This window comes from Neophocaena asiaeorientalis, unplaced genomic scaffold (assembly GCF_003031525.2).
Source record: "Neophocaena asiaeorientalis asiaeorientalis breed wild unplaced genomic scaffold, Neophocaena_asiaeorientalis_V1.1 scaffold67, whole genome shotgun sequence".
Classification (NCBI taxonomy): domain Eukaryota; kingdom Metazoa; phylum Chordata; class Mammalia; order Artiodactyla; family Phocoenidae; genus Neophocaena; species Neophocaena asiaeorientalis.
In genome coordinates this window covers 9,052,891-9,079,157 of record NW_020173731.1, presented here as the reverse complement: position 1 = coordinate 9,079,157, position 26,267 = coordinate 9,052,891, and the positions used below count along the sequence as shown (strand labels likewise).

The window sequence follows — 26,267 nt, the reverse complement described above, 5'->3', positions numbered from 1 at the left end:
TATGTTTCAGTATCACTTTAATTACAGTATTTACACACACCATTTTTTATTCAGGAAAAAAAAAAAATCCACCCCATCTTCCTATCTCTGGAAAGTTCTATTTCCAACCGTCATTGAAACCAGGATCCCTTTTCACCCCTCTGGAATAAAACAGAAACAAAAACAGGACCTGGGTCACTCACAGAAAAGGTGGCTTGTGGTGAGGGTCCTCTGGAGACGTGCTGGGGCCCTGACAACATGGGTTGCAGAGCAGTAAAAGGATTAAGGGTTGGGAAGGCAGAGACAGAAAGGAGTCTGCTGGGAGGCTGAGGCCACAGCTCAACCCAGGAGTCAGGGAGAGGAGGGAGGAAGCCGTTGAGACAGAGGTTAAGGTTAGAACCTAGCCTCCGTGCAAGAGTCTTCCTCAGAAGCACACAGGTCAAGAGGCACAGCTCAGAGATCTGGTCCCACGGTCCTGTCCACTCTGAGCCACAGGAGAAGTAGCAGCCCAAGCAGAAGCTCTGCATGGCCCCGCAGAGATAAGGGCCAAGCTATGTGCCCTCACCCATTTGTGTCCATGTACCCCAAACACACAGACACAGGACATTGTTCTAAAACTTGGGCGGGGGGGGGGGGGCGCGGGCAGGGCCTGGGGGGCGAGCTCAGGGAACTTGGAGAGCAAGAGGGGAGCTGGTGACAGAATCCACAGTGCCTTAGAGGGGGAATGAGGGAGATGGTTTAAGACAACATGATTTTCTGGCTATATCATTACAAAGGAGCAGGTGAAAGGGATTGCTTTGGTTTCCCTAAAGTAGAGAAAGAAAATATAAGGAAGAAAGAGTAAAAGGCAAAGTCTCCTGGGAGGAAATTACAACCCAGAAAAGCCTGTGCTTTCCCCTGGGAGTTCCTATAATGAGGCAGAGAGGATGGGGAGGGAAGGGGCCCCTGTGTGGAAGCTGCAAGCCCTCGACCCCCCCAAGGAGTTTCCCTGCACCTTGGCTTTCCCTATCACACCTTTACGCAGAGCAGCCCAGAGGCTGGGTGCAGGGAGCTGAATGTGGAAAGGGCAGGAGCTACCTGTCTCTCCCCAAGGTGGCGAGAACCCCTTGGCCTGGAACAGGGCAGGGTCCCAGGAACGTCCTCCGACGGGGTGTGCAGTGGGAAAGGGTGGAGGATAAGGGAGGCTCCCCCAGCAGGGAGACAGCACGTGCTCAGGTGCAGGGAGGGGCTCCTTCCCCAGACTTTGCCCAGTCTCGCCCCGCCCGCTCGCCCCCTGTCACAGTTCGGTATCAGCCACCACGTGTTGTCTCGCTGAATGGCCGTTTCTGGAGGTGGCCTGGCCGGTGCCGTTCTCCTGAGCCCCTTGATTCACACTGGCCTTTCCCTGAGCCTCGGGGGAGGCCCCAGGGCCTGAGCTATAGCCCTGGCCTCCACCGTTCTCCGTGTAATAAGGGTCTTCGCCCTAGATGGTGTATAAATAAAGGAGCATTATCTCGTAAGCAGGCAGCAGGAAGGGGGGTGGGAGGAAGAGGAAGGGAGTGGGAGGGGAGGATGGAGGTTGCACGTGCAGACTCCTTTCTTCCTGAAGAGCGATCAGGGTTCCAGCTCCTAGAGGAGAAAGGACAGAGGAGAGGCACCACACCGTGCCACGGCAGTTCAAGAGCCAGCTCCCGCCAGAAACTAGGCAGTCCCCAGGGTGCAATAACCTCCCCAGAGGAGGTAAAGGGCCAGAGGCCAAAAGTCAAACCCTGGCCTTGTCCTCTCTCATCCGGAACACGTCAAGAGTAGATTTTCCCTCCATGTGAGCCACTTGGTGCCCGTGGGCTTTTAACATGCTTGCAAATAAGTGGCTGATTTAGCAGCCTGTTCTGGTTTGTATCCAGCTAAACTATCCCAGGGAAAATAATAAATAGATGACACGAACCATCTGCTACCACAGGGACCAGGGCCCCAGTTAGCGCCCCCTCCCCAATCTGCTATATATTGTTTTGACTCGTCCCCGGATACAGTAATGTGATTACACGCATATTCCTTTGTGAGGGCACAGAAGTGCCTTTTCTGGTATTTCTCCTCCCCCTCCGTGGCATTCATGGACCTCCCCAGGAGACCTAGTTTCCCATTTTCTTTGCCCTGGACCCTAGAACTGACCAGCCTTTCTCCTGCGGGGCTCCAACTGCGGCGGTTCATCAGGAAATAGCCCGTGGTGCCCAAGACAGCCAGCAGGATCCCCGAGGTGACCAGTGCAATCAAGGTCTTTCGGGAATAGCTCTGGTGGCTCCCGACATCTTGTTCAGTGAAGCCTTGGATGCCCAGCTTGAAGAGAAGAGGCAAAAAAAGAGAGCCTGTCATTTGTGGAACATGGGTTCTAGACAAGGAGCCCAGACCATGCTAGACCCTGTGTGTGACTCAACAGTGAATAAACCCAAGAAGACATGGACCTCAGGGATTTTCTAAACAGGACTTAAGACTGGAATCTCTGGATTAAGCTGCGCTGTAACGTTTTGTTTCAAACATAGAAGGGAAAGGACTGTTGGAGAAGGGTGGAGAGGCAGGCAGGGCAGGTCTGGAGAAGGTAATTACTTTCTCCCCTGCTCCAGTGAATTCCCCTGAGACCCCTCATCTCACAGAGCTTACCTCTTTCAGGTCAGACTGGTGCTTTTTCAGAAGTTGGAGCTTGCTGGAAAGTTCTAGAATTAGAAACAGAGGTTGCTGGATCTAGAAGCTGGAACAGCTCATCCTGTACTGTTCTAGAAGATGCTCTGATGGTGAGGGTCAGGGTCCATCTCAGGGGGGTCTTTCCCAAAGTCAGCATAGCCCTGCTCCCTAGCATCTGTGCTCTCTGAGTGAAGAGGCCTGATTTCTACCCAGGATCCTCTAACCTCAGCCCCTCTTCCTCCCTAGACTTCAAGACAGATGTGCCCCTTACCTGATCTGTTGGCCAAGACCAGCAGCAAGCAGTGAGGCCTCACCTCAGACTGGGCCAAGAGCAAGGAGCACACCCCGGCCCTGGCCTCACCCTGCTGCTTCCCACACAGGACTCGGGTCAGTTCCTCTCCATTGTCCTTCTTAAACTCCTCCTGGGATGACAGGGAAAAACGGTGAGAAGGAGAGGAGGTTACTAGTATACTCTGAACTGCATCCGGAGTCTCCGGCAGTAAGTCTGATTAAAGTCACACTGTTACCCTCAAAACAAGAAGAATCCTTTTTTTCTAAAATTCCAACCGAAGAAAAAAAATCTCACAAACTTCTTACGTGCAAAAACATAATAAGCTAAAAACTCCAAAATCTTCCAGGACCAAAAGGTGGTCTTAGGTGGTACTGTAAGAAGCCAGAGGATGAATTTAGGAAATATCACCTTGCTGAAGGATCGCCCATGGAAACATATTATTCAAATTAAAGTCAAAGGAAATTACCAAAACCAGAAAACATTAATAATGCAATACTAATGAAGGGAAAATCCTCTGTTTCAAGGTTACAACAGCCCCAAATATTGAAGGAAAAGCTAAGGGAGGTGAGGAATAGAGAACAAATTTATGACTATAGACGCAACAGGATCCTCGGTCCCTTCCCTCTTACTCTCCAAGGGGTCTCACAAAGAGCATGGCTCAAACCCAAGTGGTGTTCTTGTCTAGTCTTCCATTCCCCTTTCCCATTAGAAACGTGGAACCCAGTTTTACATGAGGGCGACAGATTGCTCCAGGTTGCTGACATAGGACTCGGGCGCTCAGACTCAGAAGACAAACTCTTGATTATTCTTCAACAGTTGAATCCCAGAAAAGGGATGAATTGGAATCACTGACCGTGCCCCTCCAGCACCCTGTGCTCAGACCTCCAGGATTTATTTCAATAGCCTCCAAAGGGAGTGGCCTCCCCTGCACAGAAAAGGGATCAAAACCAAGACTTTCTCCTCTGTCCAGATGGCAGATGGCAGGGGAGGAAATGCCTGAACGGCTCTGACAGCTTTCCTGTTAGGGGAAAACTGCTGGGGCGTGTGAGGGGCATCAGAACTGAGCCTCCGTGGAGAAGAAAGCTTCCTGTTTGTGGAACAAGACTGTTCCTCAGGGCAAGGCCAGAGGGCCCTCCCAGCTTGGAAAGCAGCCTGGGATTTTCCTACTGCTATGGCCCGAGGCAGGAAAACCCAGGCTCCTTTGCTCCTGCACAAGACAAGGTCAAGATTGGCCTCACGGGGCTTCCCTGGTGGCGCAGTGGTTGAGAGTCGGCCTGCCAATGCAGGGGACACGGGTTCGTGCCCTGGTCTGGGAAGATCCCACATGCCGCGGAGCGGCTGCGCCCGTGAGCCATGGCCGCTGAGCCTGCGCGTCCGGAGCCTGAGCTCCGCAACGGGACAGGCCACAACAGTGAGAGGCCCGCGTACTGCAAACAAAACAAAACATTGGCCTCACATCCAGCTTTCTCCTGCCAGCTGGAAATCGAGGCTTTGGGGAGGCCAGAGATCAGGGCTACCTAACCTCCAGATCACAGAAAGAAGAATCCAATGGTAGCCTCAGAAGGTCCCCAAGAGCCAAAGTTACAGAGAAATGAAATCTCAGGCCACGGCTGCTTCCCCCTCAGGAAAAGGATAGACGATGCAGGTGTCCAAGGAAGTCCTTGGATAGAGGCTCTTCACAACAGCATTTGCTGTGGGGAGTCTGGGCTCTACATTTGATGTGATCAGCAGTCTTCTTCCTCTCTGGGCTCGTGTCCCTTTGGAGAGCCTTGCCTTGCCTCTCCGTGAGCACCTCACCCTCCCCAGCACCGCGCCTTCTGGATGAGGTGGAGGGAAACTCCTGCCTGGATGATTCTGGGCTTCTGAAGTGTCTCTGGTTGAAATGTGTCTTGTTCCTGAGAGAGGCAGAGGGACAGGGCTCCTGCATAATCTAAACAAGCCGAACAAGGCGGCACCTCCTCAGTCTGCTGAGTCCTAGGAAGCTAGTCCTCAACCAGATTCAGCTGTTCTGACAGTGATCACGACCCGAATATGAGACACTGTGTGAAACCCTCTGCGCGTGTGTCAGGTATGGGGGCGGGGGGTACAGGCGTGGCAATGAATTCCACGTGATCAGAGCTCTCACTGTATATGCATGGCCATGAAGATAAACGATGCTTCCTATGTCTCAGGCCCTATTTTAAGTGCTTTATGCATGGTGACTCATTTAGGCCTCACACAACCCTACGAGACGGATACTGTTATTCTGCCCATTTTATAGATGAGGAAACTGAGGCACAAAGAGACTAAGAGGTAACAGAGCTAGTTACATGGTAAGAACCCTAAGAAAGGCACAGACAACTGCTATGGACATTCAAATGAGGGTGAGCATACATCTGGTTTGGGGTTATCAGAAACATCCTGAAGAATGGGGAGCATGTATGCAGGAGAAGCTGGCAGGGAAGGGCTTTGGGAGTGGGGGTAGCACCACAAGGAAGCCCAGGAGTGTGTGAGCCTGCGACCTTCACAACCCTGGTTGCAATGAAGAACATGGCTTTCCCCCTTGGATTCCCATCCTTCAAGACTCAATTCCAACTCACCTACTCAGGGAAGCCAGTCCTATCTTCCCTTAGACTGGGTATCAGCCCCTGTTCTGCTATTAACTAGATTCTTTGCAAGTCATGCAACTCGTCTGAGTGTCAGGCTCCTCAGCTGAAGACTCAGTAGGGGTGGTGACTGAAGAGCTGCTGTATGAAGAGTACCTGGCAAGGTGCTTGGAACCAAATCGGCACTGGATAAATGGCAGCTCTTACTATTACTATTACTAAGAGCAACACCTCGTAGACTATACTGTCCACACTTCGATGTTTAATCACATTCTGCCTCACCGCTACTGTCATTTCTCTGTGACTAGACCATAAGACTTCTCAGTGGGGGGAGCGGGTGTACATTACATAATTTTGAACCCAGACTGCACGGAGGATAACACCGAACAAATAAGAACTCAGTGAATTGTTGTTCCTGTTAACATCCCAAGTGGTTTGGCTTCTACACAGGGTCCCTCCACCCCTTGTTTAGTTTCTTGGACTCAATTCAAGGGAATTGAGTGCCCAGCCTCCCTCCCACTCTGCAAGCCAACAGCATCAGTGAATTGTGTTTGGGCCTGGAGAGGAGCAGGTGGATCCTGAACAAAGCACAATGCTCCTCCGGATGCTTGAAATAAACATCCTCCCCCAAGGGAGGCTGTGGGCGGACACCATGGGAGAGTAGGCAGGAGGAAGCCACAGCCTCGCCATTTTGCTCATGAGAATCAGATTGGTGGACCCCTAACTACATCTGCTTGCACATGTTACTTTGTAAAAATAATAATCATAATAAAACCACCTAACCTTTCTAGAGTAGCATTCTCAAACTTTGCAAAGACTCTTAACATGTTAAAGAAGCATATTAAGTATGGGAGTTGGGAGAGAGAGGGACAGGTATTTTTCTAAATGAACGTTAAGATATTTCCCAATGTTAAGATTCTAGGCTAAATCGCGTCTCTCTGTCCTTCCCACCCTCTCTTTCAATAAATGTGTTGACTGTGGTGTGAATTTGACAATGCAGCTAAAACACCTATTTGCATATAGAGACTGGAGTAATTAAAGGACCTGTTACAAGTCACACAAATGGGCAGCTGACCAAAAGTTAGGCTGTCCCAGATCTCAGGCTCTTTCCAGAAGACACACTGTCTTCATCAGTCCTCCGTCTGTAAGTTATTTTTTCTGCATGGAAACTGACCTTTAGTGTTGGGGCAGAGGGCAAGGAAAGCGAGGGCTGGGGATATTATCTGGAGGTTGGAGGCAACCTGCCTCCAATGAAGTAAATGTGACAGAACAAGGGTGATGTGAGCTAGCGGAGAAAATACAACTTCTGCATATAAACACATGTGTTTCTGAAGAAAAGTAGTTCTGAAAAACAAACTGGAGGGCAAAGGACTTGAATAGAGATTTCTCCAAAGAAGATATATAAATGGTTAGTGAGCACATGAAAGGATGCTCAACATCATTAATCATTAGGAAATGCCAATCAAACACACATCATGCCCATTAAGATGGCTACTATCACAAAAGCAGAAAATAACAAATATTGGTGAGCATGTGGAGAAACCGGAACTCTTGTGCCCTGTTGCTGGGAATATAAAATGGTGTAGCTATTGTGGAAAACAGTATGGCGATTCCTCAAAATTTTTAAAATAGAGCTACCATATGATTCAGCAATTCCATTTCTGGGTATATACCCAAAAGAAATGAAATAAGAGTGTTGAAGAGCTATTTGAACAGACATGTTCATAGCAGCATTATTAACAATAGCCAAAAGGTGGAAGCAACCCAGGTGTCCATAGGTGAATGAATGGATAAGCAAAATGGGGTATGAACATACAATGGAATATTACTCAGCCTTAAAAAAGAAAATTCTGACACATGCTACAACATGGATGAACCTTGAGGACATTAGGCTAAGTGATATAAGGCAGTCACAAAAAGATAAATACTATATGATTTTACTCATATGAGGTACCTAGAGTAGTCAAATTCATAGAGACAGAAAGTAGAATCATGGTTTCCAGGGGCTGGGAGCAGGGGGGGAATGGGGAGCTGTTTAATGGGTGGAGAGTTTCAGTTCTGGAAGATGAAAAGAGTTCTGAAGATTGATCGTACAACAATGTGAATGTACTTAACACTACTGAACTGTACACTTAAAATGGTAAATTTTTATATGATGTGTATTTTACCACCATTAAAATGATTCCTTGGTAGATTCCCCTGGACCAATAGCTATAGCATAAGAGAATAAAGTAATCTCACGTTTTGGAAATTATATGGGAAACCACAACCACAAAAACTAAATTAACCTGATATTGCAGTGGAGAGAATGAAAGTCAGACATAGGGTGGCACGTTCTGCTAATGAAGATTCTGAGATGTGGTAACAGGTGCCTGACAGGAGAGTGGGATTGCCTTCCCTCCCTCTGGCTGAAATAGGTGATTTCTGCCTAGAGGTGAAGTATGAGGAGCAAAAGGAGAGTAGTTGGGATAGAAATGTCTACAGAATGCATGTACAGAAGACAGGCCTAAAATATCCCCATAGCAAGAGCTAACAGGTAGGATACTCACTATGTACCAGTGCAAAATGAGTGTCTGGATAGCTGAGAACAATGCATGCATACTTCTGTTATGGGAATATACTAGATGGAAGAGCATAAGAACATTACATAAGTACTCAAGGATGTGATGTTAGAGGAACCCATGTCTTTCGTGCTTCTCATTAGGCCTGAGTTTCCCTTGATTAGAACCGGTGTGGTAAGGCTCTCTGACACCAAAGGTACAAATGCAACCTAAGGAAAATTAGGAGACACTACACCACTTTGGAACAGATTGATTATCAGACAAGCATGCAGTAGGACTCAAGGAAAAGGAATCTGGGACACAATCAGGAGCTGTGGCCCAAAATTCTGGAACAAGGATTGCTGACTGAAGAAAATTACCTTGGGAGGCAATGCTGCTTGGGGGCTGGGGAAGAGGAACCCTTAGGAAGACAGGGGTATCGACGGTGGTGGAAGGAAAAGGAAAACAATAGCACTACACGGGTGCTGCCATAGAGCTGATTCATCATGGGCAGTGCAGAAGCCTTCTTTAGGATACTGGAGGAATTGCTATCTTTTCACATCCTACTTGCAGATCCTCTCCAAACTGAGTAGAGTGCAGACCTTAGCTGTGGCACAGAATAGAGTAGACAGTAAAGACCTCAGCGAGAAACAGACTGCAGCACAGAAAGAGGAGTTATTTCTGGAGTAGCAGTAAGTTTCTGGCACTTGTCTTGTACGATGACCCTCGTTAAATGTGAACTTTGAAGAGCGGTGGACAGACATTTAGAATGAATCCTCTGCAGTTAGCTCTAAATCGTTCGTACAAGGAATTAGCATTCTGGCACAGACCACTGTGATGCACAAGAAAATAAGTGCTCAACCAAGATGATACAAAAAGAGAGAGAGAAGATGGTCATTTTTCTTGGCTATAATTAGCAAAGTGTTGGGCAAAAAAATTTTTTTAAATGACTAGCGTTGAAAATCAGTGTCAGAAACACACAGAATGTTACTTGTACGTTGTATATTCATGCTTAACTATTTTGCAGATTGCACTTAGTTATTCCATTGTGTGAACCTATGTCTTCAAAATTTGTATTGTTTTTTAAAATTGTAAGTTAAATAATTTTCTTAGGTATTATTTTAAAAGACCTGTGAGTCACAATGACCCAACTGATAATCATGAATAAGATACCAATAGTCAGAGTGGACAAAATAAGTAACTTAATGCCCTCTACAGACTACAGTATTTGCTCAGGCTCTTTCCAATCTATGCATGTCACACATCATATATATGGTTCCCTTAAATGGATTCCCACCTTGTAAGAAAACTTTTTTTTTTTCCTATGAGTAAATACCACTCTTCCTGTCATCTTATCCTTCATCCAGGAAATTGTTACTGTCAGGAAATTGGATTTACTGAAACAAAGCAAGGAGGTCTGCTATCATCATTAAAAATTAACACCATGCTGTACAGTTCACCAATGCAATAAGACATGAAACTGAAAGAAGAGGCATAACTAATAAAAAGAAGGAGAAAAGCAACATATTATGAGAAATAACACAATAGCTTATGTTAAAAATGAAAAATAATCAGCTAAAAAGCTCCTGGAATTAATAAACAAGTTAAAGAAAATGACTAGACCCAAGATAAATACTAAAAACGCAACGAACTTTCCAATATACCAGAAAAATCAATTGCAATATATCATGGAAAAATCTATATTATAAATAAACCTTAAGAAATCCATAAAACCTAAGGAAAAAACATTTTAAAAACTAAAAAAAGAAGATACTGAACAATACCAAAGAAAACCAGAAAAAAATAGAGGGATTTTAGAGCAGTTCCAATTAAAATTTTAATGGTTTTGTGGTTGTTTTGAATCTTGAATAGGTGTTTCTAAAGTTTTTCTCAAAGAGTAGATGAAAAAAGCCTTTCATTTTTATAGTGTAATAAGCAAAGACCTGCTTGGCTGGATATTAAAAGTGCCGTAATATAAAAGTATAATAATTAAAAAATTTAAAACAGGCCAAAAAAAAAAGACAAACTAAACATACAAAATCTCTCTGAAGAACATGCCCTAGGACATATAAAAACTTAATACAAACTAAAGGAAGCATTCCAATCAATAAAGGAGAGGATCATGCAATAAATAATGCTAGGAAATGGTTATATGGAGAATGCAGCATTTACAGCAAAAAAATTCTTTGTCTATTAAAGAGTTATATGAAAATAATAATAAATAAATTGATATTTTAGGTGATTAGTTTATATTTCATGAAGAATTTTTTAACATAAAAGCAAACTTAAATCTGAATATATATATATATATATATATATATATAAAGCACAAAAGAGGAGGGAAAAAAGTAAATTTAAATAAAATTGTCTTTGCCTTCTTTGTCCACCAGATGGGGCCTCTCACTCCTTAAATCCAAAGCTCAGTATTCAAAGTAGTCTGTCCATGTTAAACTCCCCCCACCCTCTCCCAAGTCTGTCAGTCCAAGACTTGCCTTCAGGACATTCAGAAGGAATTTTGGGAAGAGAGGGAGGGGTAAGGAATTGGGGATGGAGGTAGGGGCTTTGACTTACACAGCTGGAGGTCTCATTTAGCTCCAGGCAGATACCTTGGGTCAATTTCACTTCTTTGACTCTGGAACATTTTATTTCTCCCTGTATTGAAAAAGAAAAAAAAAAGTAAATAAGCCAGCATCTTTGCCCCTCATTTCTTCCCCACCTCTTTTCTGGTTTGATTTCTGTGAGATACTCTTTAAAGAGGCTTTAAAGAAAGGAAATTTAAACATTTTGTTAGGAGACTAGGAATTTATGTCATATTCTTCTTTTACCTCACTTCCTAACCCATCAGATGATCAAAACTTGTTACTAGCCTGGGCTTGCAGGCAAGTAGCTATTTGTGACCTTGGTAAACATTAGCTTGGATGGCGCAGAAATGGAAGAGGGGAGGATCTTTTCCCCTCTGAGCTGTTTTCCCTCCAGTGAATTACACACTTGCAGCGAAACAGATAATGAGGTGGCCAGGCAGATCCTGGTGACACTCATTTTCCTCCTGGTCCCTTAGGACTCTCCAGACTTCTATTCTGGCTCCTTTAAAAACAGAAACCAGGCAGGTCCCCCATGCCTGCCCCCAGGCTCCATGCCCTCACATTTTCTACTCTTCCTGCTGAAAGCTGTTGATAGCCACAGGCCCCAAGGCTGAGAAAGGCAGGTTGAGATCAACATCCCTGTTCTGCCTAGTTCCTCATTGCCTCTCTACTCCTGGCATACCACCAAACCCATTTGCATAGAGGAAATGGTATTTGCCCTAAACATTTTGGGAAAAGCAGCGCCATTAAGTAGAAGATGGTTTCCAAATATGCCCAAAGGCGAGTGGTACCCTAGTCAAAGATTAGACCAAGAGGTACTGGAAAGAACCACAGAGAATTAGATGGATTTCTGAGTATGCTCTTTACTCTCTACTTCCTAGAAATGTAGTACCCATGGCACAGATCAGCCTTGCTACCCAACTCTACCCCTCTCCTCCCTTTTCTCTCCCTTCTAGCAATATTTATGCTGTACATTTTTCATGCTAACTCCTGTATGACCCAAATTCATTGGTTGGGATAAGCAGAGGTTAAGGGGAAGAGAGAGCTTGCATACATATGAAGTGAGGGGGCAATCTGTCATTTTTGGCCTGATTCACCCACCTTGATGGTACTTGGGATAGGAGAAAATGATGTATAGGGGTTAGTGGGAGATGTCACAGGGCTGGTACTATTGTATGGGGAATCTGAAATATTTCCAGGTAACATGCTGGGCTGCAAGGTCATCTCTGAAGTTGTAAAGTTGATGGGGGTAGAAGACACTGTGGTGGCTAAAGAGGTCTGTGACTGGACAGAAGAGTTCATGGTTCCAGGGACTGGGGTGATCCCAGAGGTAGATGTGAAATTGACTGTAGGCTCTGGAATTGACCAAAACAGAAGTGTGAATATATGCGCATTGGCATAAACACACACACACACACACACACACACACACACACACACACACACACACACATCTCAGTTCATTGACATAGGCACGGACTTCAACCCAGAAAAGGGAATTTGGGGAGTTAAGAGTTACTTCATGTCTTAACCCTTACCACCTCATTTCCAGCCAGCTGTGGGAACCATAGCTATAATCATAGAATGTATTAGAGATGCCCTCAGGACTCTGAAACTGAACTGGAAACCCATCTACCCTAGAGATGTCAAAGACCCCCAATTTGAACCTGTACACAGTCTGCTTCACTTAGAAGAGATCAGAGATCTCTACAGAGTCCTCATCAGATCTTTATTTTATCACTAAGCTGAACTCAAAGAGTGCAAGGAGCATTATAAATCAGGATCAGCTGCCAAGGCGTTGACTTGAGAAAGCTGCCCCTACCGGAAGAACTGTGTAGCGCTTACTTCAGGGTACCCTAAGCACGATACTCAAGCCACTATTAAAAGGGGCTTGTATGTTTCCATCTGTGGGGGGAAATAGAGGGTGGAGGTATTTGCAAATATCCTAATGCTTTACCCTAGTGCCAGCAGCATCCTTCTGGGGCCCGAGACAAACACTCTTTACCTGAGATGGCTGCTGTGTTCCCACTGCTGTCCTGAGAGACAGTGTAGAGGCTGATGTTTCCAGAAGTACTTGATATTGTGCTTTCCTGGTTGGGTATAGTTGTAGGGACAGTTGAAGATATTCCTGGGGTAGATGTCTTTGTGGCAGTAGTAGTCAAGCTCTCTGTATTTGTGAACCCAGAGGCTATAGAGAAACAAAGAAGAAATATCAGAACTCGTATCATCCTGGAGCCTCATGGCATCACCTGATTCAATTTCTTGACTTTAGGTAGAATCCATCTAGAACATCCCCTGCCACCCCTGGCAACAGAGCAGAACAAAGACATCCTCCTGGACATGTGACTAATTTCTCACTAGATTTTTCCTAAGGAAAGAGAGAAGGAAAAGTTTGCATGCACCAAACATCTAGTATAGTATTATTTATAGGAGGGAAAAGTTGCAAGCAACTAAATGAATTACAATAGGATAGATGTTATATGCACTTAACATACCATAATCATTGCAAATAGAAAAACGCAAAAACTATAGCAGCATGAGAATATGAGGCAATGCTCATAACATGCTAAGTAAAATATTAAAATTTCAAATTACACCTGAATAAGTATTGCCAAGATCTAAAATGTGGGAAAAGATGTGCCTCTATTTCCTTTTTAATGTATCCTTCTCTTCAGCCAGTGTATTAACTCTTGGAATAATCACTAGATCGACCCCATCTCTATGTAATCCTTTAAAAATCTTCTAACCTCCCTAGATTCCCCCATTCCCCAAATCCTTTCATTCTTTCCTTTTATTGAGGAACTGCAGCTAGCAACCGCAAGATTTCTTTCGGGAAGCTCCGACCTAGGAATCTAGCTGATGGACTAGAGAGCATAAGGCTTGGTTTCTCAACAAATGTCCTGGGAACAGAGAGCTTAGTCCTGGCTCTGTCGATACCTCTGTAATTTAATGTGTTTGTGTCTCAGTTTACTGATTTTTAAAGTGAGGGATTATTGGGAAAATCAATGAGATAATAAATGTTAAATTGCTATAGTATAATGTTCCTGGAACTAGTTATTCTCTGAAAATGTTCCTGCAGGTTCTTACCCTTCCATGTTTCCTGTGGTACCCAGCAGTGCCATCCTTAGACCCAGAAAGGAGAAGCCACCTGTCTGGACCTTGCACTTTAGAGCCTACACTCTGTTCCTCTTCCTGCCCTCCCCGTCCCCAAGCTACGAGGAGTCCATGGGGCCAACAGAGGTGTACCCTCTCTTCTAGATCATGTGTTGGGACCAGAAGTCCTAGAACTTCTTGCCCAAATGGGCTCACTTGAGGACCTGCATGGGCCTGTTCTCCCAGTCCCTCCTTCCAAGGGTGAACTGCAGCACCAGGGTGTGCGCCTCCAAGGCCCAAGGGTGGCCAATGGGTGTCTGTTTGCAGGGAGAAGGGTTAGAGCTTAAGATCTAACCCCACCTTGTAGGTGGGGTGTCCCTTGCCTGCATGCAAGATCCCTTACAGTATGGACCAGAGCCATGAGTAAGAAGAAGAGAAGAGGGTAGGCAAGGGCCGAGGACCACCTCTTCCTGCTAAGCCACATTGTGGCATTGAACTCCAAGGCTCTGAGAGTCCTAAATTCAAATCTGGCCTTCCAGGTGGCCGTGAAGGTAAGTTTTTCAAGGTAAGAGGATAGACGATATTTTATTTACCATATGGTTGGCCTGATTTATAACTTTGAAGTATTTAAAACCTATAATGTGTGGGCCTCCATTGTATTCCTAGCTTGAGCCCTGTAAATATTAGGGGTAGACTTGGTATTCAGAGCTCATACCCGGCAGTAGCATCCTCAAGGAAAGGCACCTGAGGGTCCCAGGCCACCCTAAAGCTTGTCTCTAACTTTACTGATTGAAACCTAGGCCTGTATTTTACAGAAGTTTCCGGGTAAATAGCAGTGCAAAATGACACCTCTTCTTTTCCTCAGCATCAAGGTGGAAGTTAGGCATTAGTTTCAAGGCAATGAACCAAAAGTTCACTGAGGCCAAAAGTCTCCCCTAAAGGTGGTGGCAAGTCTCACTCTCCCTCATCTGCCTCTCTTCCCAGCCTGCTGCAGGTAGGTTGATACTCATGGTGAGTACAAAGCTCATGTCTCAAACTTATAGGGCAAGTGTTCCGGAAGGAGCAAGTGATATTATCTCCGTTTCAGAGATAAGAGTTTTGGCCAAGAAGGAAGGCCATCATTCATGCAGGGCAAGGAGCAATGGGGCCACTGAGGTTTAGCTGACTCTTAGTAGAAGTAGCAAGAGGGTCAGGGGGTCCAAACTGCCAAAGATCAGGATGCATCTTCCATATTTTGGAGAGAAAAGTATGGGCTCCTCTCTGGCTGGAATAGGGGCCAGTAGCGGGGAGGGGGGAGTGGATTTATCAAAATAAAATAGGTGGGGAAGCAGATCCAGTCTTCTTTTGTCCTTAAATAAGTCCCTCTCAGCAATCTGACCCTAAGGTATGAGTTCAGTTCAGGGGGCAGGTGGTGGGAACATTTGGACACTGAATTGAAGGACCATCCTCTCAAGGTACCATATTCCAAGGCACCACCGGAACTCCCCCTTGACATCACTCTTCCTGCCCACCCTTTTTTCTTCTTCCCACCAATACATCAATTCTTGGGAATCCCATCTGGTCCAACCTGGCCCAGCCCTCTTCTCTCCCCAGAGAAAGCTGGGCCTGGCTGAGGTGATGTCATGCTTTTGAACCCCCTCCCCCAGGGCCTCCTTCACCCAGACAAACAGTTTTGAACTTTTCCAGATGTGAAGAGAGACCTGCTGCTAGCTCTGAGGACAGACGTGCCTGTTCCAGATGAGTGACGCAATCCTGGACCCAGGCCAGCTACTGAGCCACTAGGGTCAGGCTCCCGGCTGCGGCTGCCCCCTCCCACCCATCCCTCAGCCAAGAACTGACGAACAGGTTGCAGGATCTGTCTGCAAATGGAAAGGGAACCCCAATCTCAGATTTATGTCCCTGAGCCCAGGGTGAGTGGGGAAGCCTCTGAGACCCTAGAGAAACAGGACAAAAAGGGAAGGCAGAAAGGCAAGGCTGAGCAATGGGGTACATATGAGCTGGTGTAGGGCAAGGGGACACCTTGGCAGAACCCTGGGGGCCAATCCTGACCTACACTGCAGCACAGAAGCTGTCAGTAGAGACTGGAGTCTCTTGTTTTCACAGTCTCTAGGGCTCCCTTTCTCGTGCTCCCATGAAGAGATGGGTCTTGGAGGAATGACATTTATAAGAATCCAGACTGACCACAGATTTGTTCTTATCCTATATTGCCCCCCACACCCATGGCATTAAACCATCCAATACTGATCTTTCTTTATCTGAGCTTCTTATCCCCAACTCTGTATGGAAGTCATAGCAGCCTACCAGCCAGGTCCAAGAGACAAGCGATGAACCCTCCGCCCCATTCCACTCTAGACTGGAAGAACAGCCCTTACCCCCAACCCAACAGAGCGTTATACTACAATTTAAATTTGAATGAAAGGCTATCTTCTGTTGTTTACTTCTCACTCCATCTTTATTAACTGTGTCTCCCTAAGTATCCTATTTGCCCCTACCTACCCTACTTGATTCCCGACCCATGAACTTGGGACAAAAGGAGACAAGGTATCAGGAAGTTAGCAAAATGAGGATTCCAAGAAGCCAAATAGATGTCACAAAATTCATGTTGTAAAAGTCATGCATTTAACTTACAGGTACTTATTTCAGAGGCAATTATTCTTGTTTTACACACAATTCTAACAAACTTGTTTATCTGATATCCTAGCTAAAGCTAAAAATCAGAAAGAGAAGCAAACAATAGAAGCAAACAATAAGGAGAAGCAACAGTTGAAAATGAATAAGCAGCGATAAATGAAGAACAGACATGAGTATCAAAAAGCACGCTCGTCTGGAACCACTTATGGTAGGAGTAAATGAAAATATACACCTTCGTAGGCGTTAATGATGCCACTGAGTTGCTCCATAACCGAATCATTTTCATGATACAACTGAGTCTGAAGGTTAAAGCCCTTTTTTTCCTGATACACTAAGAAAGCAGAAGCATATGTAATATCTTTTTAAAAGATTTCTACCTACAATGAGTAAATTAAAGATTCTTTTAGTCTTTAAAGGGGGTTTACAAATCCTCAGAGATCCAGAAAGTTCTGCTACCTAAATTACTAAGTCCCTGTACTTTCGGAGAAGGTTTTTTCCCCCTATATTTGGTCTTGTTTTTCACAGACCCTCTGAGTTTTAGTTTGTGCTGGTGCTGTTTTCTTATCTCTTGGTCAGTCAGTACCGTTCTGCCCATCCTTTCAAATTCTAGCACCTGGCCCAAGAGGAATTTCTTGGAGGAGATCCTGGGTATCTTAGATGCAGTACTAGGAAGAAGGAACAAGCTGGCCTCTGCTGGGAGCCCACAGCCTGCGTTGATGGTTGATGAGAAGACAGGAGAGCCTCAAAACAAAGAGCTTGGGCTCTGTAATTGGACCCTGTTGAAAGGCTCCTCTACCGAGTTCTAGCTGCATGGCCTCGGGAAGCTTCTTCACCTCTCTATACCTCACCTGTAAAATGGAGATAAAAATAGTGCCTACCTCCTTGTTGTTCGCAGGAATAAAGGAGATGGGGGTGTAAAGCAGTTGCCTGTCTGGTAAATGCTCAAGAAACAGTGGCTATCTTTAGGACAGGTCCCTTTTTTCCTGCTTCTCAGAGACCTTAGGACACATATCTCCATGACTTATCTGGCACAAGATCATATATGCTGTTTCCTGGGTATAGGTCTTGTCACCTTGGTTACATCATAGGTTTCCTGAGTGTTGGAACCATCTCTCATACTTGTCTGTATTACTCAGGGCACTGGACACAATCCTCTGAGTTCACAATAAGCACTTGGGTTGAATGGCAACTGCACCAGCAGTGTTCACACTGACCACCTCTATGTATACCGTGTCATTCAATGCTATATGTTAAGAGGGAATTTATTTAATTAAGGGAGTGCCCATGAGATGATAACCAGAATTAGGAAAGTTCTAGAAACCAAGTCATATGGTTGAGGGTTTAGTGCTATTTCATCTGGATCAAGGGTTGGCAAGTATAGCTGGTGGACCAAATCCAACCCATGGGCTGTGCGCTGTTTGGCCAGTGAGCTAAGAATGGCTTCTACATGTTTAAAGTGTTGTAAAATAAAACAAAACAGAGTATGCATCAGAGACCACATATGGACTCCAGAGCCTAAAATATTTACTATCTGGCCCTTTACAGAAAAAATTTGCTGATTTTTGATATAGAAAGGAAGAATTTGGGGAGAGAGAATAAATACCTTTCTTCAAGATTCATTTCACTCACTCATTCATTCTTATCTTCCCGAAGCGCCACCAAACTCAGCATTGTGGGAGCACAAGCTAAGAGAAGATACCTTTCTACTGCTAGGTGTTAGTGTCACTAGAATTTAAATAAATTCCTGCCCTCAAGGAGCTTATAATCTAGTGGAGCAGACCAGAAAGGTTGTTAAGGATTGTCCTGAAGAAAGATCAGATTCATTCTGTGAGAGTTTAAGGAATAGAATTGCAGTTAATGATCAGAAGCTATATAAAGGCTAATTCACTGCAGTACAAAAAAAGCTAATAATCATGGGATTTTTTTTTTTTTTTTTAACAGAATGAACTACTCTGGGAGATAGTGAGCCACCCATCTTTCCTGGGAACATTCAGGAAGCATCCCTGCTATGGGTCTCGGTGGGTTTGGGTCATGTTGGACTAGATCAAAGAACTGGGCTGATGCCTTCCTACACTGCAGAGGCTAAGCTGAGGTGTGAGCATAAAAAAGTGTCTGTGGCCTGAAGTGTTCCCAGGGTACTGAGACTCCCCTTTAATATTCAAATAGCATGTCTTGGCCGACATCCACTTCCTGTGGGACCCCAATATCTTGAGCTTTCCCTGGGGGCTACGTTTCTCCCAGTCACCTCTTTCTCCATTTTTCTAATTGCCACCGACCCGTCTCACAGCTCTGTGCCTCTCTGTCCTCAGGCTGCAGGAGTTCTCGTTCTACACTACTGCATGGGCTTGCCAAACACCCATTCCTTTATTCCCCCCACCCCACCCCAGAGCACCACTAACAGTGTTACAAGGCCAGTGCGTGTTTACTGAAGGTTTGAGATCATGGAGGGAGATTACAGCACAGCCCAGAAGAGACAAAGGCATAATCTTGAATTCCTAGGCTAGACATTCCTATGCTAAACAGCCGGGCCACACCATAAGGAATTTTCCCAGCCAGGTCTTTTCCACCTTCCACTCACTACTGTTCCCTACTGCTCCCAGCACCTCCCCTCCTCTCTCTATGTTCTCCTGGCCTCTGGAGTCCTTTAGCCTTTTGTCTCTAGGGCCCATCAAATACAAAGTTCTACTTTATTTTATCATGCTCAGCAATTCAGCCTCCTGTCTGCCATTGCACATCAAAGGTTTGTGCAGGAGTCTAGGTTTTTTCACCCAAAGACTCATTAAGGCATTTTCTTAAATAATGGAGCTGGCTACCTAGAGATGCTGCTCTGCTAAGAAGGTGTCAGTGGTGGGTTCTTTGGGTTATTTTTCCTCTTAAACCAGGAGCAAACTTCCCAATCAAGCCAGAGGTTTTTCCTTTGTATTCCAAAGGGAAGTGATTCATTTCAGTGGTCTCCAGAGTGTAGGTCCTAGGAAGTACACCCTGGTATACATCCCTATTTATTTGTATCACATTCTCTCAAGATGCATGCGTCTTTCTCCTTAGCAAAGTCTAGGGCCTTTGGGACGAAAAATCGTAGATACTGTGTTTTTATTTCTTAGCTGAGGAAGGAAGAGAATGTTCTCATTAGGGAAGTCAAAGCCCAGAAAAATATGGAAATTCTGCCCTGGCGACTCCAAGCATTTTCTTTTGGAGGGTGTGTTTTATTCTTTTTCCACACCTTCACATTTTCAGTTCCCCCACACTCGGGGCCATTTAGTGACATCCAGCAAAGTCAGTGGGAGAAGGAGGCCCAGGCATTCTGAGGCTGGAACTGGGTAACCATCCAGCTCTGAAAGTAAGTCCAGGCCCTCCTGCCCAGGATCTGAAGGAAATCAGGCAGTGAGATGGTAAGAAGTGGAATTTGTGGCTCCTTTTGATTTGTTTTTGTAAGACTCTGAGCCTGAGTTTATCTGTTGCAGTTTGGCACTTCTTGCCCTGAGCTTTTGGAGACAAAGACTCAGAGAAGGAAGGAGATGAGAACTAGTGAATGAACAGGCCCAGGAGGTGGAGCCAAAGGGATAAGAAAAAGATGCCCAGGCTCGTTTTATCAGTCAAACAGGAATGTTGCCGAAGATTTGCATTTGCAAAGGCTATGCCAGCTGGGCTGGCCCTACAAGGGGGAGAACTGGGGACCACGGAATTAGTCAGAGGTCCCAAGGCTGCTCCTTCTTGGTCGCCATGTGGCAGAGAGTCAAAGGGTGGAGTCCTCTCCCCTCCGGAAAATATCTGATAAAATTCTTTTCCCTTTTCTTTTTTCCCCTCTTACACGTAGCCCCAGACAGGATATGGGTGTGGGGTCAGCAGACACGAAGGACCCAAAGGAAGGAGAGGAATGTGAAGGGGTGGTACTTGTTAGGGAAAAAGGAAGGACAGCCTTGGAGGGCTTGGAGGAGACAGATACCCTGGGGCTGACAAATGGAGTTCCCTGATTACCTGAAAGATTTCTCTTTCCAGCTCACCGGTGGTGTGGCAGTGCTACCTGGTGGCCTCTCAGCGCCCACCCTGACTCTGGTCACCACCCAGAGCCACCCCATCTCCAACAGAGAAAGTCCACTTTTGGTTGGCTGCTGTACCCAAGCCCAGGCCAAGTTCCCACAGCGACAGAAAAAAGACCTTCCCAGAACAAAGCTCTTTGTCAGGGTCAGTGAGGAGAAAACCACAGAACCCTCTTCTGCCCTAAGGTTCACAGTAACAAAGCACAGAAGTTCTGCAATGCTCCTTTGTTAGCATTTCAAGGTACAGTCACTCACGCATTCCAGTCACCCCACAGTATAATAGAAAATGACTCCTAGTATTATATAAAAACAAACGCTAGAAAGCTCTTGGGGGATGCATAAAGCTACACACTGGCCTTAGCAGTCTGGCAAGATTGAGCATAGGGACCCAGGCCCCACCGCTCATCCCCAAAGCGGAGACACTGAAATTCTCAGCATATCTGCCCAAGGTTTTGCAGAGGTTAAAATCGCCCTCCCCGTCCCCACTGCTGCAGGCCAAGGCGAGACTGAGACTGGCCAGCTGAGGAAATAAGAAAAGGGTGGGCCTCACTGGGCCCAGGACCAGGTCATCATGAGCTGTGAAGCCAAAGGAGAGTGGAGCATCGGATAGGAATCTGAGCCACTGGTCAACTCACCCCATTGTGAGGTGGAGCCAGCCCTCAGGGCAGTTCCCCATTCTAGGGCTTCAACGGACACCTTACTGACAGCTTTTTCCCTGCCCTGAAAGGGCACGTCTGGGGCTGTCAAACAGGTCAACCCAGAGCCTAACTTGAGAGCTTTCTCCAGCCTGGGGTCTCTCTCCAACTGGGTGGACCCAAAGGGGGACAGCAGAGGAGACTGAGAGCAAAGAGGCCTAGCTGGCTGGCCCAGGTCACTCTGGGGGGCCATGGTGGGTGGCCTTTAGGATGCAATAAGAGTAGGGAATTGGGAGTCCTAGAGGCCCGGAAGCAGAATCTGGAGCCAAAGGGAGAATAACTTACAATGTTTAAATCCTTCTAAGTGCAGTGAGATGAGATGGAGAATGTTATCCCCAAATGAAAGCAATTATGAATAAATATTTATTGAGCGCCTACTAATTTTTCTTTTTAACCAAAGTGAGTGCAAGAGCTTAAGAAGTCAGGGCGGATGTGGAAAAGCCAAGGAGTGTCCACCAGTTTGCTGATCCGTCCACTAGTTTTAGAACTTGGAGAAGAAGGGCAGGGGAAGAAAACTCCAAAATGTAACAAGTTTGAGTTTGTGTCAGGCTGAGGGGTTGCAGTGGGGAGAGGAAAGCAGGGCACAGAACAAACTCCATCTACCCTGTGCCTTCTCTCCAGTGGCATGGAGAAGAGGGTGTCAGAAGACGGAGTGTAACTTAGCTTTGCGATCTTAAATGCAAGAATATTTTCACGGACTCTTCTTCATTCCAAACTCCCCATGTCACCTAACTCAGCCTGCCTCCTGGGCCTCTGGACCTCAGACCTGGGGCCTCATCCCAGGTTGGCTTCGCTCCGGTTCCTTGAATGTCCAATTCTGGCTCCCCCTGTCCTAGTGCTCGGTGGGCACCAACGCTCTCTTCCCGGGAACCGCTCTCTTCCCAGGAACCGGCTCAGGCCGCAGCTTTCTGAATCAACCGTCAGTCACGAAACTTTCCTGCTTCTCTCCTCCCCTCTCTCCTGGTTCTGGCTCCAACTCTGCACTCTGCACCTTTGGCAACGCGAAAGGACACTGGCATCTTCAAAGAGCTTTACTTTAGAGACAACTCGAGAGAGCCTCGTTGACTCTGGGAAGCCTCCGGCGCGACCTCCGATTTACACCTGGGCTAGTTCACGCTCACAGTGTGGTCGCCTTCCCGGCGCGTCCCACCCCCACCCATTCCCAGCAGAGGCACCAGTCCCCATTGGGCTCGGTTCAAGCGGCCCCGGTCCCACCAAGCCAGGAGCAGCCGTGGGCGTGGGGGCGTGGGGTGGGGCAGGGGTCCCTTCGCTCCGCCTAACTCGGCTGTGCGCGCTCTGCCTCCGGGAGAGCGTCGACCCTCCCCGCCACCAAGTTGGCCGGGCCGGGCGCGCGGCCCATACTCACGCAGCAAACTCAGCAAGCAGAGCGCGGTCCAGCCCCGCGGCATCCCGCGCCCCGCGCGCGCGCCCCTGCGGACGAGCATCCTTCCCGCGCCGCTCCCGAAGAGATGCACAGAGACCGAGAAGCTGCTTAGCCAGGCCCGGACGCGCAGCTCCCGCCCCTCCGCCCGAGCGTGGGGTGGGCGAAACTTGCTTTTTCCCCTCCCCTCCCTCTTTAGTCCTGGCACGGCCAACCCCTCTCCTTGGCTGCCACTAACGTGAGCTTCCCGCTTGGTCCCAAAGGCGGAGGACGTTAGGAGGCAGGCTGGGGTTGCCGCTGTCGAGGCCAAAAAAGGTTTTGTGAGGGCCCCAGACGTCTTGTTCAACTTTATATAGAGGCCCCATCTTCTTAAAGCTCGACTTCACTTAACTTTAACCCCTTTGTGTCAGCCTTGCCGGTGTCCAGGGCAGGGGGCAAATTTCCTCTGATCTTTTTTTTCCATTTCCTTTCCTTTTTGCTTTTAAGTTTTAAGCTGAGAACAATCTTGCAGATGGAATCTACCAGTAAGGACCTGAGTTTACAAGTGTGAGCATTTTGCTAATCAGGTAAAATTTAGCACATGTCAAATCTGAGGCATTTAGTGATACTCTACCAGAGACTATGCTGTGTGTTAATGATGCAGAAAGCCTGAGCAGGACATATAAAGACAGTAATTATTCACTTTCTTTTCATTATTTTTCTTACAAGATCTATTTATTTTAATTTGGAGGGTTATTTCCTGTTACCATCCCTATTTTCGCACATAGTTTGATCCTGTCACCATCATCATAAAGACAAAGGACTCCCCTAGCACCTGGGGTGCCTTCTCTCCAGTCCTGGGGCTGAGACTCTAGGGGCTTCCTCCTGCTCTCTTATCAGAAAAAGAGACTTCCCCTGACTCCACCCTCTTCTACCTAATTGATCCTGGGGCTTTGTACTCCTCGTGAGTTGTTCTGGTTGTTGGTAAACTGAATTACAGAAACTTTGAACTGGGCAGTCAGCCTAGTCAAGGACGGGATTGGGGGGATGGATACTGGAAGACAGAGGAGCCAGGAGGAGCAGATGATGGCACCAGGTGGGGGTGGGGGGTAAGAGAACGCACAGTCTTGGAGACTATGCCCTGAGATCCTGAGTGGGATCACATGATTACAAATACCCAGTCCAGTCTCTTCCATGATGTCTGTTCCACAGAGCCGAAAGGGAGAGAGAGGAAAGCCCAGCACTGCTCTTTTCTGATTTACTTCTCCGTAGACCCCCTAGCATTATGAAAGTAGAAGGGTGTCCAGGTCTAAAAGCAACCCGAAACCCATTCTGATCATGTTGCCTAACTTTCCTTTGCAGAGGAAACAAAGCCTTTCATCACATAATGAAACCAAAGGCTTCTGATGCAGATTTGGTAGAACGCGGTGGTATGGTATGTATCTGTTTCAAAGTGCAAATGGTGATTCAGATCTGACCACACTGTGATCTCAAGGGCCTGCAGATGGGGACAGAAGGGGTTACAAGATACATTTTTAAAATCAGGCTTTTGTCCTTGGAACTCCCAATTAACAGAGAAAAAGAGTTGCCCTCTGCCGACCCCCAGCTCTCTCAGCTCCAGGAGCTGGATCTGCTTTACCCCCAATGAGATGTTGTGAACAAAATGTGGGGTTGAAAACCCCATATGAAAACCAATTTGGCCCTCTCGACTCTTCCTTCATTCTTAGTAAATTCGTCTGGTTACTTCAAATGCCCTTTGTCTGCCCTAGCTGGAGCACGAACTTGTCCCTAGCACCTGAATTTCTTAACTAGCTTTGGGGGCAGAGGAGACAAAGACCCTATGGAACAGAGCTTCTCAAAGCATGGTCTACACAGAATCAAGGGTGAGGTCTGGGGATCTGCGCTTTTAATAGGCACTCTCTTCTATACATGCTAAAGTTTAAGAAGCCCTGGTATAGAACAAAGACAGGTTAGGTACAAAGTGGATGGCAGACTTCAGGGAGGGAAATGGGAGTAGGAGGCACTGGAGGCTGACAAATCACTTCCTCTGGGAAACCAGAGCTGTTCTTCTCTGGCCTACAAGACTATAGATGACACCAGAACCATGACACTAGGTGATAACTGACCACTCTTTCTATTTTCCAGGGCCACTAAGACTCATGACTCCAAGCACACATAACCTTGCCCTGGCCACCCACAAACTCAGGTTCTGTCCATTGGACACATGTCTGCCCTGGGGCCCCAGCCTTACGTTTCCTCACAGGCCACATAGAGCTGAGCTAGCAAGGGTCTTCAAAGCTGTAGCCTTTTTTGGCTACTCCTCAATGTTTCTGCTCCCCTACTTTGTCACATGAGCTGTTGCTGAAAGAGAATGTTAACTACACCACGCAGGGACTTCCCTGGCGGTCCAGTGGTTAAGACTTCGCCTTCCAACACAGGGGGTGCGTGTTCGATCCCTGGTTGGGGAACTAAGATCCCACATACCTCGTAGCCAAAACATAAAAAAGGAGCAATATGGTAACAAATTCAATAAAGACTTTAAAAAGGATGGTCCACATCAAAAAAAAATCTTTAGGAAAAGAAATAATAAACCTACACCGCACTCTGTGTCAGATGCAGCAGAAATCTATAGAGTGAGAGGCTCTGTTAGGCCTTGATAGACTTCTAGGTCATGGCCACCCTTACCATTGAACATCCCCCACCCCAGCCCCAAAACACACACATGTCGTATCAATCCATTTAAAATAGACCCTCATCCCATGTTAAATATAACTACTTTGATGTAAAAAAAATAAGGGAAATTATTTAAAATTTTTTTGAGTTTTATGATATATTCTTCATTTTGTTCTTGTGATTCAAGCTTTATTACATTTATATACTGATATAAGTGCTAAAGAGTTGAATTGCAGTTTACAAGTTTACCTTTTAGAGGCATTTAATAAGACATTTGTTCATTTTGATTTTCCATTTTCATATTTTGGAAACAAGACTTTTTTCCCACATTGCTAACTTGTCTTGGGTCTTTGAAAGCTTTCAGGGTTTGGAGCCCAGTTTGGCAAGGAGGGATGCTTGGTGGTGGAGGTGTACAGATATTAGAGGGAGGCGATGAGAACCTGAGGTCAGAAGTAAGCCCTTTCTGTCCTCTTCCCATCTGCCAGTCTCTCTCCAGTGCTTCCTCTTGGCAGAACATAACCAGAAACCAGCTGACAAGGGAACCTGGGAAATGTGGCATATAGATTCCCAGCCCTAGGGTCTTGTGGGAAATTGGCTCCATGCACTGGAAACCTCCAGTGTGCTCTAGGCAGGCTACAGAGGCCACAGACCAAGAAGTCTCAGACCAAATTATGGTAATCAAATCATGAAGGTTACTGAATCTACTTAAAACATACAGCTAGAACCAAGAGGAAAGAGTTGGGGTAAGTTAACCCACTTGCGACGGGTACAACCAGGGTGAAAGGACCACACATTCTCTGGATCTTGTGTTTTGCTCCAGTAGTGCAGTTTTGAGGACCAGCATTGAGGTTAAAAGATCAGTAGGTGGAAGATGCTTGGAGCCAACATATACTTGCTCTATTGGGAGATGCAAGGGCAAGTTGGTCGGGTAGCAAGTTTATGCACACAGCTCGTGAGTGTTCTTCTGGGCAGCCATCCCTTTTGTCAGCGTTTATGGGGCAGAGCATACAGGGGCCAGAATAATGTCTACCAATAAGTAGACAACTTAGGGATGACCTGGCTGTCAGCCCGAGGAGGCATGCGCTCTACACTTGGTGACTCATGACTTGATTTTTCTATTCCTTTCTACCTGTAAGTAACACTTT

At 46.4% G+C, this 26,267-nt stretch overlaps 1 protein-coding gene across 2 annotated transcripts; it reads right to left on the bottom strand.

Moving 5' to 3' along the window:
• On the bottom strand, positions 1–22,654 carry CD34 (CD34 molecule). 2 transcript variants are annotated; one of them, XM_024751166.1, is made up of 8 exons: positions 22,456–22,654; positions 12,639–12,821; positions 11,735–11,988; positions 10,623–10,703; positions 2,906–3,056; positions 2,614–2,666; positions 2,128–2,292; positions 1–1,587 (listed from the first exon to the last, which is right to left on the bottom strand). In XM_024751166.1, exons 1-8 carry the CDS (start codon positions 22,532–22,534, stop codon positions 1,573–1,575), a joined length of 981 nt encoding a protein of 326 aa, XP_024606934.1. In that variant the 5' UTR covers positions 22,535–22,654; the 3' UTR covers positions 1–1,572. The 2 variants fall into 2 exon arrangements, with proteins under 2 accessions (XP_024606934.1, XP_024606933.1); XM_024751165.1 differs by having other exon boundaries at positions 1–1,441; positions 22,456–22,652.
• Positions 22,655–26,267: the final 3,613 nt, after the last annotated feature.

Coding starts and splice junctions, on each gene's coding strand:
- CD34 (XM_024751165.1), bottom strand. CDS start 22,534: ATGCTCGTCCGCAGGGGCGCGCGCGCGGGGCGCGGGATGCCGCGGGGC. Junction 12,822..22,455: donor CTGCTTGCTGAGTTTGCTGC/GTGAGTATGGGC, acceptor GTTTCTCTATAG/CCTCTGGGTTCACAAATACA. Junction 10,704..11,734: donor CTATCCCAAGTACCATCAAG/GTGGGTGAATCA, acceptor TTTTCAATACAG/GGAGAAATAAAATGTTCCAG.